The sequence below is a fragment of the Schistocerca cancellata genome, chromosome 1 (assembly GCF_023864275.1).
Source record: "Schistocerca cancellata isolate TAMUIC-IGC-003103 chromosome 1, iqSchCanc2.1, whole genome shotgun sequence".
In the NCBI taxonomy this organism is placed as follows: domain Eukaryota; kingdom Metazoa; phylum Arthropoda; class Insecta; order Orthoptera; family Acrididae; genus Schistocerca; species Schistocerca cancellata.
The window spans coordinates 672,033,622-672,053,927 of record NC_064626.1 but is presented as its reverse complement, the minus strand read 5'-3'; the positions used below and the strand labels follow the sequence as shown (position 1 = coordinate 672,053,927).

Here is a 20,306-nt window from a genome sequence, read left to right as displayed (position 1 = left end):
ATGATGCACAGGACAGAACTCCGAGGCACAGCATTTTCCTGAATAAAGATGTCTGATAAGGCAATACCCAGACATACCTTGAAAACTCTGCATTTTAAAAATTCCCAAAGGAAACAGGGCAGGCGACCTCTATAGTCCCGTGTGTAGATAGTACAGGGGATACCAGTTCTCCAGAATGTGACGTAGGCTTCCTCCAAATCAAAAAACGTGGTCACAGTCTTGTATTTCCACAAAACACCATTCATAACAAGGGTTAACAACGTGATGAGATGACCAGCTGCAGAATGGTATGCTCAAAATCCACATTGAGCAGTGGTTAGTAAATTGTGAGAATCAAGCCTCCATACCATGAGTCATATGTTCCATCACCTTGCAAATACATATGGTGAGAGAAATGGGGTGGTAGCTAAAAGGAAGGTTATTATCCTTACCGGATTAGGTATTGGTTCAACAGTGGCTCATCTTAATGTCAACACTGTTCAGCCCTGGGAGGAGGACTGGGAGGAAGTGAGAGCATGGTCTAGCTTCCTCATAGTAAAAGTTGCATTGAAGCACTCATGATTCTGAGAAGACCAGGGTATTACCTGAGCCACCTCCACTCATTTCCAATGGAGGAAGGTAGGGCGATAGTGGGTGGGGCTCAAAATCTCTGCAAAATAGTGGCCCAAGGTGTTGGAGATAGCAATACGCTACACTATGACATAATCTGCTATGGTCAGGCCGAAAATTTGGGAATGGACATTGGTGGAAGTGGAACAGTAAAAATAACTAGTAAATGAAATCCAGCTAGCTTTTCTGCTATCCCGAAGAATGCAATGACACTGTGCACACAACTGTTTATGAAGAATACAGTTTTCCATCGTAGGATGATTCCATGTATGAATTGTATCACACCATGCCTCAGTCCACAAAGGGGCTGGAACATAGCATTGTAAAGAGGAAGTGCAAGGGATGGAACATTCTGCAGTGGTAGTGATAACATTTGTGCGATATTCCACCTGGTCATCATAACTGGGGAAATCTTGTTCCTTGAAGGTTGGGAGTAAAGCCTCCAGTTGGCTTTAGAAAGCTGCCATTTGGTTGTGCATGGAAGTGGGGTAGGAGTCAGCAGACGGATAGTACACGGAATACGTTCACTGAAGTACGTGTCAGAGAGAATGGACCACTCTAGATTTCAGGCAAGCTGGGCAGTGCAGAAGGAGAGGTCTGAATGGGAACAGGTGTACATGGAGTCTGAAAGGAACATGATCTGTGTTAAGACAAATGAGGTTAAGTTAACCTCAGGTAGCCAAGAGGGCACACCTCTGACAGCTTCTGGGAGAGCCCCAAAGGGGATGGTGCACATTAAAGTCACCGAGCAGCAAAAGGGAGGTGTAAATGATACGAAGGGAAAAGGTGAAGTGAGGAAGGAAAATGTGGACTGTAACAGTCTGAAGGTGGGTAGTCAGGAAGATGGTTTGACTACAAATGTCATACCAGATGAGCAGCACAATTTCCCCATTATATGGAATGCCGTCCTCAGGAGGAAGGTCAAAGTGGAGCAGAAAGAAGTGTGAGAGGTCAAAGCAGTCATAAAGATGCAATTTTGTTTCTTGGAAGCAGAGATGCTGCAATTCCAAGAGCAGCTGTAATTCTGCCTGGTGGGATCTAACTCAGCAAATGTTTCATTGGAGGAGAGTCATGAGGAGGAAAGCAGAGGAAGGAAAAATGAAGGGGCATCACTTCGGCAGCTCCTAAGTGCCAGTCTCCGATGACTATCTGCTATAGGGCACAGACGCTGGAAGATACTGCTCCACAAGATCTAAAGAGGCTCAGCATTCTCCCTCTGTTGGTCTGTGGAGTCCAAGGCAGAAAAACAGTCAGCCGGATGAGGGTACCATGTGGCAACACCGTTGAAGAGGATCTCCGAATTAGCAAAGGAGAAGACCATTTATCTTTGTTTGATTTCTTGGAGTCTTTGTAGTTGGCAGATGGTGATTCAGATGTTTGTTGGCTGGAAGGATATAGAAAGTCTTTGTGAGAGTATTCCTTCTGCCCTTTCCAGCCTGCCAGTCGGGTAGCAGGTGACTTTGCCCCATGAGGTGAAAGTTTGGTGGTTTGTTGCACTGCCAGAGGAGGAGGAGATGGGAATGCTACTGTGACACTGGGCAATTTTACAACTGTGATGCTTAATTTGAGGTTGCATGTCTGCATGGACATGTCCTTTGTGGAGCGAGATGTAGCAAGAACGGTACTGTAGGTGCCAGATGGTAAAACAAAGGGTTTCCGACTGGCCAGAAAGTTGTGAGTGACAGTGTAAGGAACTTTTTCCTTCACCCAGATCTCCTGGAGGGCCCACTCATCAAGATATATGGGACAATCTCTGCAGGATGCTGCATGGTTAGCATTGCAAATTGATACAGCGAGAAGAAGGAGGCAGACAATTGTCCTTGTGAGCATCCCTACCACCGGTTACACATTTGGCAGAGTGTCAACAGAACATTTGAGTGTGGATGTAACAATGTCACAGTAGCAGCACATCAGGTTCAGAATGTATGGTCAGATAATTTTATAGCCTGCTTTGATCTTTGATGATCCAACATGCGAAAAAGAGTGTGTGTCGGCACTAAGGATGCATCGATCTTTTTTAACGCCCGATGGACTGGAATGACACCCTGATCAGAGGAAAATATGAATTTTTGCCTCTGTCAGACAATCAAGCAGCCTGGTGTAAAGAACACCATGTTAAGTACAGGATAGCATTGGAGGAGTGAAGCTGCAAGCTTGAGAATCAGAAGTAATCTCCAAAAGCAAAGCGCCAATGCATAAATGAGAGCAGGATTTTACGGGGCTGGCAATTGCATGAACACCTTTCTGAAACATAAATGGATTTATCACAACAAAGGATTGACCGTCTTCAGTAAGTGCCAATCAGAAGTAATCTCCAAAAGCAAAGTGCCAATGCATAAATGAGAGCAGGATTTCACAGGGCTGGCAATTGCATGAACACCTTTCTGAAAGAGAAATGGATTTACCATAACAAAGGATTGACCGTCTTCAGTATGTGAAACCATGAGGAACTATGATGCAGCTGGGAGGGTCTTTGAATCATTAGTCTCATTCCGTTTACATTTAATGTGTGTAGATTGTGAAGAAGATGCTTGGCTCATTGCGAGAAACCCCCCCATGATTGCCAGTGTCTCCGATGGCATGCTCTGTCCAACTGCCCTCCCCCCCCCCCCCCCCCCCCCCTCAGAAGGGGGCGCACCTGTCTTAAGTAACTGTTCACACCTCAGGTCATACCTCATGAACACCTTACACAGGGACCAATCATCAATTTAGGAAGGTAGCAGCTCAGGCAATCACCCCTCCCTGAGCCTGGGGGTATGTGCAAACCCTACCTGTTGACCCGGGGCTGGGAATTACACATTACCCAGTCACCTCTAATGCATCAGGTGCATGAGCTGGCCTTTAGGAGTGCACAGGGAGCAAGAGGAATAGGGGAACCTCAAATGCTGAAGTGGAGGGAAGACAGGAAAAGTAGAATGAAGAAAGGAAAAAAGAATGAAGAAATTGGAGGGACTGTTCTGATGTAAGGCTACTAAAAATGCAGAACATATTCCCAAAAACATCCCAGATGTGTTCCCCAAGGGAGGGAAGAAAGAATAGCAAGAGGACAGACATGCAGCACAGAACAGGAAAGATGATACAAAGGCTGGGGCTCCTTGGTAGCCAAGCATGAACTCGCCAAAGATTGGTGAGCCCCATGGCAGGGGAGGGGGCGAGGGTGTACAATTGTGCTAGTAACCAACTAAGAGTTCCTCAAATCAATATGAGACATTGAAATCAGGCCGAGACTGGTTTTTCAGATTAAAACATCATCCAGACATCAATACCGATCTCGGACATCAGATACTCCTCCTACAGACAAATCCACAACAAGTAGGGTTATGGAGAAGAAAAAAAAAAGTGTAGAAGAATAACTGTCACAGTAAGTTTAAAGAGGGGACAAAAATGGGTTATATTTTCACAGTGCCTGGAACACCCACACACATACTGCACCAGGAGGACCAATGAAACAACATATGTCTATGAAATCCAATTTTACGTTTTTATTGGCATCAAATGAAAGGAGAGAGCTTTTTCTTATTCACTGCTTAGAAACCATATACAGTTCACTTTTCAGCTCAGTGCTGTGGAAATAATGGAAAAACCTGGACATATCAAGCAGTCGGGAAGCATCAGTTGGTCCCATTAACTATATCAAAGAGACAAGGGTCAATAGATACAACTACTTCACACGCACGTGCAAGCATGCGCACCCCCCCCCCCCCCCCACACACACACACACCTGCGCGTGCGCGCCAGATGGAGAGAAAGAGGCGGTGGAGGGAAGGCACTGAGTGGGGGTGAGGGTGGGGTACTGAGAGGAAGGTATGGAGGGGGAAGGTGTGAGCTGGGGAAAGGGGAAGAGGGAGGGTTAGAGGGAGAGGGAGGGGAAGAGTGATAGGTGAATAAGTAGCTGCAGTAGGTTTTAACTTGATCATTAAAAGAAATACTGATTCCCAATCACAATCTTATTCCTTTATCTTACCTTGGTGAAATGAAACTGCAGGGGGTCATCAGTGGATAGGCTTACACATAATCCACGTGCCAAGTATTCAGGCAACGGATTTCGATGGTAGTTGAGAAAAAGTGAATTGTTGCTCAGAGGTGACATGGCTATTCCAATTTGTGCTAAGTAGTACAAATACTGGAGCACTGGAACCTGTTAAAAAAAAAAAAATCAATAATTACGAAGTACATCACAAAGTAGTGAGGCAGGTTTGACTCACTTACAGATTAAGCCAGTTATTATTAGTGAAATCACTACACCAATAAAGACTTTTGGAGCATTTATTGTCAGGATGCCTCAACATATGATAACTTGTTGAGTCACTATAATGATTACTGATCATGGTTCACTATTTATGGTGAGGGTATTGAATATTACACATTTCTCTTTATGACATGTTGAAATCCCAAAGAGAGAGAGAGAGAGAGAGAGAGAGAGAGAGAGAGAGAGAGAGAGAGAGAGAGGAGAGGCTGGCCAGTACTCATTAAAAGTTACAAGGCACCTTTCCCATGTTACTAACAGAAAAAAAAAAAAAAAAAAAAAAAAAATTATCACCGAATTCTCAGCTTTTGCCATGATAACTGTATTCAATGTTTGTTGGTGTCATCACAAACAACACATTACAAAAGCAACATAAATATTGACTCCACCCATAGTAACTTATAAATTGAGTACCTCACTGAAAATCCGCTGATACATGTATGATATCACTTACTAGATAGCAGAGAGTTTGGGCAGAGGCACGTTCATTCAGCTCAAATGCTTCTTTGATTTTATCTATGTATGGTTTGAGGTGCTTCCAGTTGCAAATAACATAGATATCTCTACAACAGATACAAGGCAGCAACATAGGAGGATCAGTCAGATTCAGGCAGTCAGATTCATTGCAATGCAGCTGCTCAGGACTGTAACCAGATGTGACCATAGCTAGTAAAGCCCACCCGGCTAGCCACGCAGTCTTAACACGGTGCTTCCCAAGCAGAAAGGCATGCCAGTCTCTGACACGAATCCACCCAGTGGATTAGTGTCAAGGTCTGGTGTGCCAGTCAGCCTGTGGATGGTTTTTAAGTTGGTTTTCCACCTACCTCGGCAAATTCAGGCTGGTTTCCCTTATTCTGCCTCAGTTACACTATGTCAGGGAATACTGCGTGAACACTGTCTCCATGTACATGTACACCATCATTGCTCTACCATGCAAACATTTGGGGTTTCACTCATCTGGCATGAGACATTCCCGGTGGGGGGTCCACTGGGGGCTGAACCACACAATAACCCTGGGTTCGGTGTGGGGTGGTAGAGAAATCGGTGGGCTGCTGTGGCCTGTTGTTGGGTTGTGAACCACTGACGGCTACAGCCCTTGCATCATTTCTGGGGCCCCGGTTTACTACACAAAACACAATAACCAGTAAACTTTTGTTTCCATCATAATGCTCTAACTTGATTGATATCACCACAACATTGCAATTCACCAACTATTACATGCAGTATGTTTTATAAGGGCAGAAATATTGTCATACATGGATCCTCAAGAATCTAGTTGGTAAATTTATAAGAATTATCTTGCAACTATGAGCAGAAAAAAATCCTGATGTAATAATTTGCTGGAATAAACACACTTCTTACTGATGAACAGACATACATTGTAAATGATAGTGTACTTCCTATGAATGAAACATTTTAATCTCTAGTAGTATTGCTGAAAATTGCTAACAACAGATGAAGTCAATGCAAAAAGCAGTAAAGTAATGGTGAGCTTTTAAATTTTTACTATCAATTCTTGTAGCATAAATTAATACAATTTGCTCAACAGGTTTTTACCTATAAAGAGACTGCGAAATGATTCTGATGTCCTTAGAAAAATATTGGATTGAATGTTATTCAACTCATTCTCTAGGCATTCATCTTTTTGGTTTCAAAAGAGAATCATGGTTGAAATTCACACATTTCTTGAGCAACTGCACTTAATGAAACAACACATATTACAGTTTTAAAAGTACTCCCTCTAAACAAGTGTATATTTGTAAAAGCCCAAATGCCTTTCTTATGTTTTGCCACATCATTGTTGTTGACTCCTAGAAGTAGTCAAATCTGAGGAAATAGCACAGTGAGGAGTAACAATTTTACTTCATTTCAGGCCGACAAAGGGCCACATTAGGTTAACCATACATTTCTCTTTTTCTTCATCCTTCTCCAAAACTCTTTCATATTCTCAGAAAGAGCTCTTTTCCTCTCACCAGACCATTTGACTCCTGTTTTTACTCTGTTTGTTTTACCTTCCTGAAAACGTTTGAATTTTTTTATTTCTAGTCTATATTGCCTCTGTACAGTAAGGTCTCCTGTTCAAGCTGTATTTCTTCTAAGTGTTTTTTTGTTTTCCCTCCCAACCCATTTTCTTTGTATTTTTCCTATTTAGTATTTGGATCTTCTTTGTTAATCTGCCTACTTTCAGTCTCTCTACGTTTACATTATGTGTAACAACTTTTCCTGGTATTATCTGTTATTAAAGGGCCAATGAGTACATTTCCTTACATTGTCTCAAAACCCAATTGCCTTCTTTGTTCTTGATTGGACCTAAAGTTTTTCTCAAAATTCTTCTTTCTATCTTTTCCAAATCTTTCAATGCCATTTTACATCTAAATGAAAGTAATGTTTCCAATCCACAGTGGGCTTTTGGGTTTACAGCTGTGTTACATTGTCTTAATTTGTCACCTTTAGAAAAATATTTTTTCACCTTCATATATACTCTCTCCATTTTTTCAGTTCTGATTTTAATTGCTTCTTTTTCACTTTTTATACTTATATTTTCACCCAGATATTTAAAGTTATCTGTTTTCTTGATGTTACCAGACTTGGTTTCTAAAATTATTGGTGAATTCCATTCATTGGTGATCTATTCTGCACTTTCAAAGAATGTTTGTGGATGTGCCTTGAAACACATACGTTTCATAGGCAGCGATAGCGAGCCACAGAATCTCTGACCAGAGAGCATGTAGTCAGCTCAGTTGCGAGAGAGTAATAGCGCGCGAGATAGTTCAGTTGTTGCGAGTTAGCGGTTGCATGTAGGGAGTCGGTAGTTGCAGTTGCGAGTTAGCTGTTGTGTGACGAGTCGGCGTGCGTCGACATGGCATTCTGGTCAAGATTCAGGACAAGGTATATTTTTTAAAAAAGGTAATGAAGCAGCTTTGCGCTCAGCTAATAATGTATTGTAATGGATCTTAAGTGTAATTAATTTGTTCAAGAATCGCCCCAATAATAATTCTGTTTTCAAACCAACCATTTTAACAAACAATCCTTTTTGAAATAACATTTCCCTTGCATTTCCTTAAAGAAAAGTTTCCCTTAAATTAAAAAAAAAAAAAAAATATATATATATATACATTTCTACCTACACAAGTTCACCACAGGATCAACATAGCCCAGCTCTAACCAACCCTTTTTCGCCTTTTTTCACATCAGATCTCCATTTGCTTTCTAGTTTTACCTTTATCTCTCCCCATATATTTTTATATTTATTTTCATTTTCATTTCAGCCTCGTGTTCCACTTTCCACCTTCTAGTACCATGTCACCCTCACAACACCTCCACAACGACCCCATTAAGTTTTATTTACATTCCCTCCGCAAACATGCCTTCGCCCTAGCCAGATTACACTCCCATATTTTATTTTCTCAGGCTTGTCTGACATTTGGCATCACCCCCAAAGGCCTCACACTTAAAGTTCCCATCTCTGGCTGCAACCCTTCTTTCCATCAGTCCCTATACCAGTTCCAAACCGAACAATCCATTGCCCTCACCCACCTAATCCTTCACCTACACATCCACTCAGCCAATCAACACACCCATCAACTCCTGTCCCTAATAAAAGGACTCAATCTTTCCTCTCCCACATCCACACCGGTTGTTCAGAGCATCCTCCTACAGGCCAACCGCAAATTAGAAAAGCATGCCACCCTCCACCTTAAAAAACTATCCAATCTCCTGGTTTCCCACCTCCAGAAAGGCAACTCACTCACCCTTCACAACCTTTCCAGCAAACCTCAACCTCCTCTCATTGCACACAAACCCAGTCTCTCCCATCTACTCAATCTCCCACTTCCAGCTCCACTCCCTCCAAAACCTCAAAATTCCAATCAGCACACTCTGGAACCACAACACCCCAATTCAGTAGTTAACCTCTCCTCCAAACCTCTCTCCCAATCCGAAACCTCTGTCCTATCCAAAGGCCTCACCTTCAGCCCCACTCCCAGATTTAATCAAACAGCCCTTGTCAAAGATTTACTGTCCTACACCCGTACTCTCTGCTGGAAATATCACTTTGCCACGAAGAAAAATGATCCTAATCCTACTCCTAATGATCCAACTCCCCAAGATACTATCCAAATTGAACCATGCCTGGAACAGTTCCGTCCTCCGTCACAGCGGGACCCATCTCCTCTTCCTCAAAATCACCCTCTCCAAACCTTCCAGGAATTTCTGACTTCCAGCCTTGCCTCTCAATCCTTCTTAAAAAACCTCAATCCTACTCCCAACATCACCACTGCTGAAGCCCAAGCTATGCGTGATCTGAAGGCTGACCAATCCATTGTCATTCTTCCGGCGGACAAGGGTTCCACGACTGTGGTACTTGATCGTCGGGAGTATGTGGCTGAGGGACTGCGTCAGCTTTCAGACAACACCACTTACAAAGTTTGCCATGGTAATCCCATTCCTGATGTCCAGGCGGAGCTTCAAGGAATCCTTAGAACCTTAGGCCCCCTACAAAACCTTTCACCTGACTCCATCAACCTCCTGACTCCACCAACACCCCGCACCCCTACCTTCTACCTTCTTCCCAAAATTCACAAACCCAATCATCCCGGCCGTCCCATTGTAGCTGGTTACCAAGCCCCCACAGAACGCATCTCTGCCTACGTAGATCAACACCTTCAACCCATTACATGCAGTCTCCCATCCTTCATCAAAGACACCAACCACTTTCTCGAATGCCTGGAATCCCTACCCAGTCTGTTACCCCCGGAAACCATCCTTGTAACCATTGATGCCACTTCCTTATACACAAATATTCCACATGTCCAGGGCCTCGCTGCGATGGAGCACTTCCTTTCACGCCGATCACCTGCCGCCCTACCTAAAACCTCTTTCCTCATTACCTTAGCCAGCTTCATCCTGACCCACAACTTCTTCACTTTTGAAGGCCAGACATACCAACAATTAAAGGGAACAGCCATGGGTACCAGGATGGCCCCCTCGTACGCCAACCTATTCATGGGTCGCTTAGAGGAAGCCTTCTTGGTTACCCAGGCCTGCCAACCCAAAGTTTGGTACAGATTTATTGATGACATTTTCATGATCTGGTCTCACAGTGAAGAAGAACTCCAGAATTTCCTCTCCAACCTCAACTCCTTTGGTTCCATCGGATTCACCTGGTCCTACTCTAAATCCCATGCCACTTTCCTTGACGTTGACCTCCACCTGTCCAATGGCCAGCTTCACACGTCCGTCCACATCAAACCCACCAACAAGCAACAGTACCTCCATTACGACAGCTGCCACCCATTCCACATCAAACGGTCCCTTCCCTACAGCCTAGGTCTTCGTGGCAAACGAATCTGCTCCAGTCCGGAATCCTTGAACCATTACACCAACAACCTGAAAACAGCTTTTGCATCCCGTAACTACCCTCCTGACCTTGTACAGAAGCAAATAACCAGAGCCACTTCCTCATCTCCTCAAACCCGGAACCCTCCACAGAAGAACCCCAAAAGTGCCCCACTTGTGACAGGATACTTTCCGGGACTGGATCAGATTCTGAATGTGGCTCTCCAGCAGGGATACGACTTCCTCAAATCCTGCCCTGAAATGAGATCCATCCTTCATGAAATCCTCCCCACTCCACCAAGAGTGTCTTTCCGCCGTCCACCCAACCTTCGTAACCTCTTAGTTCATCCCTATGAAATCCCCAAACCACCTTCCCTACCCTCTGGCTCCTACCCCTGTAACCGTCCCCGGTGTAAAACCTGTCCCATGCACCCTCCCACCACCACCTATTCCAGTCCTGTAACCCGGAAGGTGTACACGATCAAAGGCAGAGCCACGTGTGAAAGCACCCACGTGATTTACCAACTGACCTGCCTACACTGTGAAGCGTTCTATGTGGGAATGACCAGCAACAAACTGTCCATTCGCATGAATGGACACAGGCAGACAGTGTTTGTTGGTAATGAGGATCACCCTGTGGCTAAACATGCCTTGGTGCACGGCCAGCACATCTTGGCACAGTGTTACACCGTCCGGGTTATCTGGATACTTCCCACTAACACCAACCTGTCAGAACTCCGGAGATGGGAACTTGCCCTTCAGCATATCCTCTCTTCTCGCTATCCGCCAGGCCTCAATCTCCGCTAATTCCTAATTTCAATCTGCCGCCGCTCATACCTCACCTGTCTTTCAACATCATCTTTGCCTCTATACTTCCGTCCCGACTGACATCTCTGCTCAAACTCTTTGCCTTTACAAATGTCTGCTTGTGTCTTGTATGTATGGATGGATATGTGTGTGTGTGCGAGTGTATACCTGTCCTTTTTTCCCCCTAAGGTAAGTCTTTCCGCTCCCGGGATTGGAATGACTCCTTACCCTCTCCCTTAAAACCCATATCCTTTTGTCTTTCCTTCCCCTTCCCTCTTTCCTGACGAGGCAACCGTTGGTTGCGAAAGCTAGGTTTTGTGTGTATGTTTGTGTTCGTTTGTGTGTCTATCGACCTGCCAGCGCTTTTGTTTGGTAAGTCTCATCATCTTTCTTTTTATATATATATATATATATATATATATATATATATATATATATATATATATATATATATATATACATAAAAAATAGAAGGAAACATTCCACGAGGGAAAAATATACCTAAAAACAAACTCCTAGAAGTAGTCAAATCTGAGGAAATAGCACAGTCTTTCCCTCTCCTTCCCTCTTTCCTGATGAGGCAACAGTTTGTTGCGAAAGCTTGATTTTTGTGTGTATGTTTGTGTTCGTTTGTGTGTCTGTCGACCTGCCAGCACTTTCATTTGGTAAGTCACATCATCTTTGTTTTTAGGTATATATATATATATATATATATATATATATATATATATATATATATATATATATATATATTTGCGATGCATTTCCTCCAAACTATGGCGAAAAATAAGAGCAGTTGCAGTTTTACTGAGATAAGAATTTGAGTTTAGTCAGGGCCTAAAGATCGACATTTCGGTCTATTTGCGTTTTCATTGTCACTGAGATTTCATTTTTTATTGAATTGACTTTCTCTTTTGTGGGAGGTTAAACATGGGTCAGATTGCTAGTTCTCATTTAATTGTCATTGTCAATAAATTATTTTATTTACTGGTAGGTTACAATAGGTTCTATTCTCGTTAACATTTAAATATTGTCTTTCAAAATTCTCCGGGGAGGTTACACTTGGCTCCATTTATATTAAATAATTGTCCTTTGAAATTTTTGTGGGGAGGTTACAGCCTTTTCAATTGCCTCCTTCAGAAGTTCTAGTCTTTTCTTTGTATCCCGTGAAGTTCCATCTATTATCACAAGATTGCCTGCAAAGACCAAACAATTTATTGCTTCTTTCAGTCTACCAAGCTTTCCTTGGTTATTAATTTCTTGTTTTTGTTCTTCTATTATCCATTCTCTTATAACTTTTTCCATCACACAATTGAATCTGCTTGTCTGATCCCTGATACAGTTTGGAAGGGACTAGAAGTTGTTTTTACCTTCAGATACTCTGTTGGTAAGACTTTCTTTAGTTATTTCCAAATTTTTCCTATCTATTGCAAATTCCTTCAAGGTTTTGAGGAGAGAGTTTCTATCTGTCTAATCTTAAGCCTTTTGAAAATCAACAAATATTAGCACTACATTTTTATTTGATATTTCAGTATACATAATTATTTGTTTAAGATTTAAATTTTTCTGTGGACAGGATCTGTTCCTTCTAAATCAAGCTTGACACTCTCCAAATTGTTTACATAACTGAGGGTTTAATGTGGATTGAAGACAGCCGTAATTTTTCCCGAGGACATGCAGCTCTACTGTATGATTAAATGATGATGGCGTCCTCTTGGGTAAAATATTCCGGAGGTAAAATAGTCCCCCATTCGGATCTCCGGGCGGGGACTACTCAAGAGGACATCGTTATCAGGAGAAAGAAAACTGGCGTTCTACGGATCGGAGCGTGGAATGTCAGATCACTTAATCGGGCAGGTAGGTTAGAAAATTTAAAAAGGGAGATGGATAGGTTAAAGTTAGATATAGTGGGAATTAGTGAAGTTCGGTGGCAGGAGGAACAAGACTTTTGGTCAGGTGATTACAGGGTTATAAATACAAAATCAAATAGGGGAAATGCAGGAGTAGGTTTAATAATGAATAAAAAAATAGGAGTGCGGGTTAGCTACTACAAACAGCATAGTGAACGCATTATTGTGGCCAAGATAGACACAAAGCCCATGCCTACTACAGTAGTAAAAGTTTATATGCCAACTAGCTCTGCAGATGATGAAGAAATAGATGAAATGTATGACGAGATAAAAGAAATTATTCAGGTAGTGAAGGGAGACGAAAATTTAATAGTCATGGGTGACTGGAATTCGTCAGTAGGAAAAGGGAGAGAAGGAAACATAGTAGGTGAATATGGATTGGGGGGAAGGAATGAAAGAGGAAGTCGCCTTGTAGAATTTTGCACAGAGCATAACTTAATCATAGCTAACACTTGGTTCAAGAATCATGAAAGGAGGCTGTATACATGGAAGAAGCCTGGAGATACAGACAGGTTTCAGATAGATTATATAATGGTAAGACAGAGATTTAGGAACCAGGTTTTAAATTGTAAGACATTTCCTGGGGCAGATGTAGATTCTGACCACAATCTATTGGTTATGAACTGCAGATTAAAACTGAAGAAACTGCAAAAAGGTGGGAATTTAAGGAGATGGGACCTGGATAAACTCAAAGAACCAGAGGTTGTAGAGAGTTTCAGGGAGAGCATTAGGGAACAATTGACAGGAATGGGGGAAAGAAATACAGTAGAAGAAGAATGGGTAGCTCTGAGGGATGAAGTGGTGAAGGCAGCAGACGATCAAGTAGGTAAAAAGACGCGGGCTAATAGAAATCCTTGGGTAACAGAAGAAATATTGAATTTAATTGATGAAAGGAGAAAATATAAAAATGCAGTAAATGAAGCAGGCAAAAAGGAATACAAACGTCTCAAAAATGAAATCGACAGGAAGTGCAAAATGGCTAAGCAGGGATGGCTAGAGGACAAATGTAAGGATGTAGAGGCTTGTCTCACTAGGGGTAAGATAGATACTGCCTACAGGAAAATTAAAGAGACCTTTGGAGAGAAGAGAACCACTTGTATGAATATCAAGAGCTCAGATGGCAACCCAGTTCTAAGCAAAGAAGGGAAAGCAGAAAGGTGGAAGGAGTATATAGAGTGTCTATACAAGGGCGATGTACTTGAGGACAATATTATGGAAATGGAAGAGGATGTAGATGAAGATGAAATGGGAGATAAGATACTGCGTGAAGAGTTTGACAGAGCACTGAAAGACCTGAGTCGAAACAAGGCCCCGGGAGTAGACAACATTCCATTAGAACTACTGATGGCCTCGGGAGAGCCAGTCCTGACAAAACTCTACCATCTGGTGAGCACGATGTATGAGACAGGCGAAATACCCTCAGACTTTAAGAAGAATATAATAATTCCAATCCCGAAGAAAGCAGGTGTTGACAGATGTGAAAGTTACCGAACTATCAGTTTAATAAGTCACTGCTGCAAAATACTAACGCGAATTCTTTACAGACGAATGGAAAAACTGGTAGAAGCCGACCTCGGGGAAGATCAGTTTGGATTCCGTAGAAATGTTGGAACACGTGAGGCAATACTGACCTTACGACTTATCTTAGAAGAAAGATTAAGGAAAGGCAAACCTACGTTTCTAGCATTTGTAGACTTAGAGAAAGCTTTTGACAATGTTGACTGGAATACTCTCTTTCAAATTCTAAAGGTGGCAGGGGTAAAATACAGGGAGCGAAAGGCTATTTACAATTTGTACAGAAACCAGATGGCAGTTATAAGAGTCGAGGGGCATGAAAGGGAAGCAGTGGTTGGGAAAGGAGTGAGACAGGGTTGTAGCCTCTCCCCGATGTTATTCAATCTGTATATCGAGCAAGCAGTAAAGGAAACAAAAGAAAAATTCGGAGTAGGTATTAAAATTCATGGAGAAGAAGTAAAAACTTTGAGGTTCGCCGATGACATTGTAATTCTGTCAGAGACAGCAAAGGACTTGGAAGAGCAGTTGAACGGAATGGACAGTGTCTTGAAAGGAGGATATAAGATGAACATCAACAAAAGCAAAACGAGTATAATGGAATGTAATCGAATTAAGTCGGGTGATGCTGAGGGAATTAGATTAGGAAATGAGACACTTAAAGTAGTAAAGGAGTTTTGCTAATTAGGGAGTAAAATAACCGATGATGGTCGAAGTAGAGAGGATATAAAATGTAGACTGGCAATGGCAAGGAAAGCGTTTCTCAAGAAGAGAAATTTGTTAACATCGAATATAGCTTTAGGTGTCAGGAAGTCGTTTCTCAAAGTATTTGTATGGAGTGTAGCCATGTATGGAAGTGAGACATGGACAATAAATAGTTTGGACAAGAAGAGAATAGAAGCTTTCGAAATGTGGTGCTACAGAAGAATGCTGAAGATAAGGTGGGTAGATCACGTAACTAATGAGGAGGTGTTGAATAGGATTGGGGAGAAGAGAAGTTTGTGGCACAACTTGACTAGAAGAAGGGATCGGTTGGTAGGACATGTTCTGAGGCATCGAGGGATCACAAATTTAGCATTGGAGGGCAGTGCGGAGGGTAAAAATCGTAGAGGGAGACCAAGAGATCAATACACTAAGCAGATTCAGAAGGATGTAGGTTGCAGTAGGTACTGGGAGATGATGAAGCTTGCACAGGATAGAGTATCATGGAGAGCTGCATCAAACCAGTCTCAGGACTGAAGACCACAACAACAACAACAAGGATAGCAAATAAGTTCGTCTGTAATTATTATTTTATATTCTTGCAAAATTTACAAAGGTTTCAGAGATTTAATGACATTCATGGCTTTTCCCGTTCTCATGTTTGAAATGGAGACTTTCACAACAGCTCAGAATGTGATGATCATATTTTGATCCAATGAATTAAATTAATGTTGTAGCATATGGAGTTCACAAACTCACTGAACACTAATTATGCAAGTTTTAATGCATGATAATGCTCCACATAAACAAACTAAGAAAAAAATCATAATTAAAAATCTACTTCATTTCATCACAGAAAGTGATTAAGAAAACTGACCAATACCTTTTAACCTGTGCTATATTAAACTCTCATATCTTCTTCACAAATCAATTATTTATCGAAGGAAGACAAGCATTAGAAGTTGATGGTTTTTCTGCATCCAAATCATTAGCTTTGAATAATTCAATATCTGCAAAATATGTTGATAAATGCAGAAAAACTGCAGCCCCACTATATTTTACAGTTCCACACCAGTTATACATTAAAGACTGTCAATAATAAAGCTAAATCGAAGTTATAAATTACTACAATGTTTACAGTATCAACAGCAAAATCCAACTGAGAAAACTGTTAATCTACAAGGAGACAGAATAACTGTTTAGTACCTTATTTCAGGAGGACAATTTCCTAGTATTGCCAACAGAAACACTTAAAAGTAGCAAATATTATACCTAGTATTTATAACTTGTATGTTCCTGCCTCAGGAGGAAATTTTGATTGGTGGGATAGGGTTGAAAAGAACTCTTTATCACTCCAACCCTATGTCTGTCCTGTTGTTTCCCTTGTTCTCATAACAGGTGAGTCAGGTCAGGTCCCTTTCAAACTTTTTGCAACCAATCCCTCTTTCCCTCCTAAGAAAGGAGCATACACATACCAAATGCTAGCAACAGTATGTTCTACTTTTAAGTATTTTTATCAGAAATATTTAGGAATGCTGCCTGCTGAAAGCAGATTATCCATTCTGTTCCTTGCATTTCTACCCAGAGTTTCCATTGTTCAATATTTACGACAGACAGAGAGTATCCGCTCACCACCAGCAATAACAGGAACTGAACATATAATATCAACATTTTGCTTTTTTTTATGCTGATGAAAGAATACTTCTGCAAGTTTCAGCTATAGTTTCAAATTTTTTATCTGCCACGCCTTTTACACGTATTACTGATTCAGCAGCCAGTAAGCCAACGTTTCTTTTCATTATCAACAATTATAAAATGTAATATTTTACAAGCAACAGTTACATAGTAAACATGTCATTTTGAACTGTAAACACTAACCTTTCGGAGCAATAGTCCATGTGAAATGTTTTCAGCCATCATGAAACCACATACCAGATGCTGAATAGGACCAGCTTCACCACAATGAGGTCTCAGGACAAAAGTATTTAGATCTTGTTCCCTTTAACAAAGAGTCAAAGATGATGGATGTGCAATGACAATAAAATATGACAAAAAATACAACGAGCAGGTCATTTTTAAACACAAAGCAAAATACGTATAAGTTTTTCGTACAGTGGTGCACTCTGCGTAGTTTGGAACTCACACAGTTTATTATTCAGGGTTACATGGGTGATACTAGCCAACACATTTGCAGACTGTATAATTTCCTTAAGATTATTTTATCTTGTCCACCCATCTCATGTTATAGACACCACCACCAGAAATTTTACGTAATAGTTATCTGCCATTTAAGCACTTCAAATGTGGTTTTTGCCATACAATTGTTAAAGACAAAGTTGTCATGTTCTCCAAGAGAAAACGAAACGAATTTAAACAGCTGCTGGAAGTGACACTCAGGGAACTATTTGTTTCTTGAACAGCAGCAGATATTCACGATAATTTTTGTGACATTTGCACAAATATTGCAATGAGTATAATTACAGTGTGTGAGTTTCAAAGTTCAAATCACAAAATTTATTTACTTATTTCATGTTCTGTAGGTTCAGGTAGCAAGTAAATCTCAAAGATATGGACTGTGTCAAATTGTACATGGCTCAGATTACATAAATACCATAAAAGATATAATTTCAATAAAATATCACATTAATAACATATACCCAATTAACATTAAGTTGTGTTACACAGAGGAAGGGTCAGTAATACATACAGGAAGCACAGTTAAGCCAAGTATTACAATAAGTAAATAAATTAAATTAAATAAATAAATACATGAATACAAAAAATCAGATTTTTTTATGTTTATGATAGTGCTCAAAATAAGTATTTGTAAAACAATTGTAGTTTTAGTAGTGGTATTCATTTACTGCCAAAAATTCATTGACAATATAAAATGATTTCTACATTAGGCACTCTTTTAGAATTTGAATTTTGGCTCATGCTTATTAAGGCATTTCATATACAGTTGTAGTGCATTAAACAGCTTAGTGCTGAAGTAATAAACACATTTTTTTAACCAGATTTAGACTCCTCAATTCAATGTTTGAACTATTTTTGGTTCTTGTGTTGTAGTCGTGAGATTTGTTGTTGTCTTTGTACAGAGAAAAGATATTTGTGACAAGGGTCAACAAGGAAAAAATATACTGTGAGGAGGTAGTAGGGATAACAATCTTTTGAAACAAGTGTGTCTGTGTCTATTATGAACACCAATCATCATTCTGGTATCTCTCTCTCTCTCTCTCTCTCTCTCTCTCTCTCTCTCTCTCTCTCTCTCTTTTTTCAAGAGGTTGATTCTCCCAGAATTAATAGCATACGGTATTAATGAATGAAAGATGAAAGCCCCGGAATGTAACAACATATGTTATTAATCACTGAAAGATGAAAGTAGCCATGAAAATAGCGAAAACAGCAAGCCTTAATTGTATATTCTTCAGCCACAGAAGCAATAATTCATAGTGCAAATAGTGCTCAGCTGAGTCTTTTAAGAAAACAAAGAATGTGTGTTGCCAATTACATTTACTGTCTATAAATGCAACAAGAAATTTTGTAGCCCAACTTTCTGTTTTGGTTGGTCTCTACACTTTATGTTGATTTCTTCATTGTGCATGGAACCTCTTGTAATGGGTTTTATCTGCATACAGTGAGAGAACATTAGAAGAAAACCATTTTAAAATTTGAGAGAAAACTTTGTTCATCGTTAGTTGAAGATTGTTGCTGGACAATTCAATTCATCATTGAGAATTGTAGCATCAGCTGCAAAAAGGGTAAATTTACTCTTTGTATCAGAACAAAAAGGGAGTTAATGAAAATAAGAAAGAGCAGCAGACCTAAAACAGAGCTCTGTGGCATAGCGCATTTTAAGATCCCCCACTCAGATGAGGCAGGTTCTCTGACTGAGCCATTCAGCATTAGTCTGCTTTCGGTCCTTTATGTCTGACTGAAGCCATGAAGCAATAGTACTACTACCTAAACCACAATATTCTGCATTTTTTGAAGAATTTGATGGCTTACACAATTGAAAGCATTCAAGAGATCACAAAAAATATCTAATGTAGACATTTTTTGTTAATGGCTTCCAGAAATTGGTTGTTAAAAGAGAATATTGCTTGTCCAGTACAAAAACCAGCACAGAACCCAAAATGACTATCGTTGAGGATACTGTGGCAGTTGAGATGATTATCAATCAATCTGTGCACAAGGTTTTCAAGAATGTTTGAAAAGATAGTTAAAAGGGAGCTTGGAATGTAGTTTGTGACATTACTTTTACTGCCTTTTTAAACAGAGGTATAACTACTGCCAGTTTTAATCTATCAGGAACTGTTCATTCTTGGAGAGATGTCTGAATAAGTTGCAGTATGACTGGACTTACATATTTATAACAATATTTCAATGACTTAATTGTTCATGAGAATGGTTGAGAAATTGATGAAAATTGTTGATGCCTTATAAAGTGTATGTGACCATCAATGACAGTGTGGTAAGGAAAATTGTTCTGTTAACACATACAGCAAACTTTTGATGTGTAGTAAAATATCTGGTCCCATGCTGAAAAAAACTGTCAAAACTAGTTGCATGAAACTGATAACTGAAAAGACAGAAAACCACAGAGAGGTTAATGCTGCCAGCATTACACAATCCCATTTATTGCTGTTGTCTTCACAGTAATAAAAGTTCTGGCAGAACATAAATAATTTAGGAGTAAAGGAGACCATTCACTGAATAGCAGAAATACTGAATCATCAGAAATGCACAAAAGAGAATGAAAATATCTCTCTCTCTCTCTCTGTGTGTGTGTGTGTGTGTGTGTGTGTGTGTGTGTGTGTGTGTGTGTGTGTGTGTGTGCGCGCGCGTTCGTGTGTGTGCGCGCGCGTTCGTGTGTGCGCGCGCGCGTTCGTGTGTGCGCGCGCGCGTTCGTGTGTGCGCGCGCGCGTTCGTGTGTGCGCGCGCGCGTTCGTGTGTGCGCGCGCGCGTTCGTGTGTGCGCGCGCGCGTTCGTGTGTGCGCGCGCGCGTTCGTGTGTGCGCGCGCGCGTTCGTGTGTGCGCGCGCGCGTTCGTGTGCGCGCGCGTTCGTGTGTGCGCGCGCGTTCGTGTGTGCGCGCGCGCGTTCGTGTGTGTGGGCGCGTGTGCGCGCGCGTTCGTGTGTGTGGGCGCGCGCGCGCGCGCGTTCGTGTGTGTGCGCGCGCGCG

General features: G+C 41.2%; 1 protein-coding gene across 4 annotated transcripts in view; it reads right to left on the bottom strand.

Annotated features, from left to right (window-relative positions):
- LOC126183905 (AMP deaminase 2) overlaps window positions 1-20,306 on the bottom strand; it is a 450,522-nt gene that overhangs the window by 18,801 nt on the left and 411,415 nt on the right. For all 4 annotated transcript variants that reach the window (XM_049926251.1, XM_049926258.1, XM_049926265.1 and 1 more), the window contains 2 exons: window positions 17,002-17,122; window positions 4,574-4,747 (listed from right to left, as the gene is read on the bottom strand). In XM_049926251.1, the coding sequence (XP_049782208.1) occupies window positions 4,574-4,747; window positions 17,002-17,122 (295 nt within the window). The remainder of the gene's footprint in view (window positions 1-4,573; window positions 4,748-17,001; window positions 17,123-20,306) is intronic.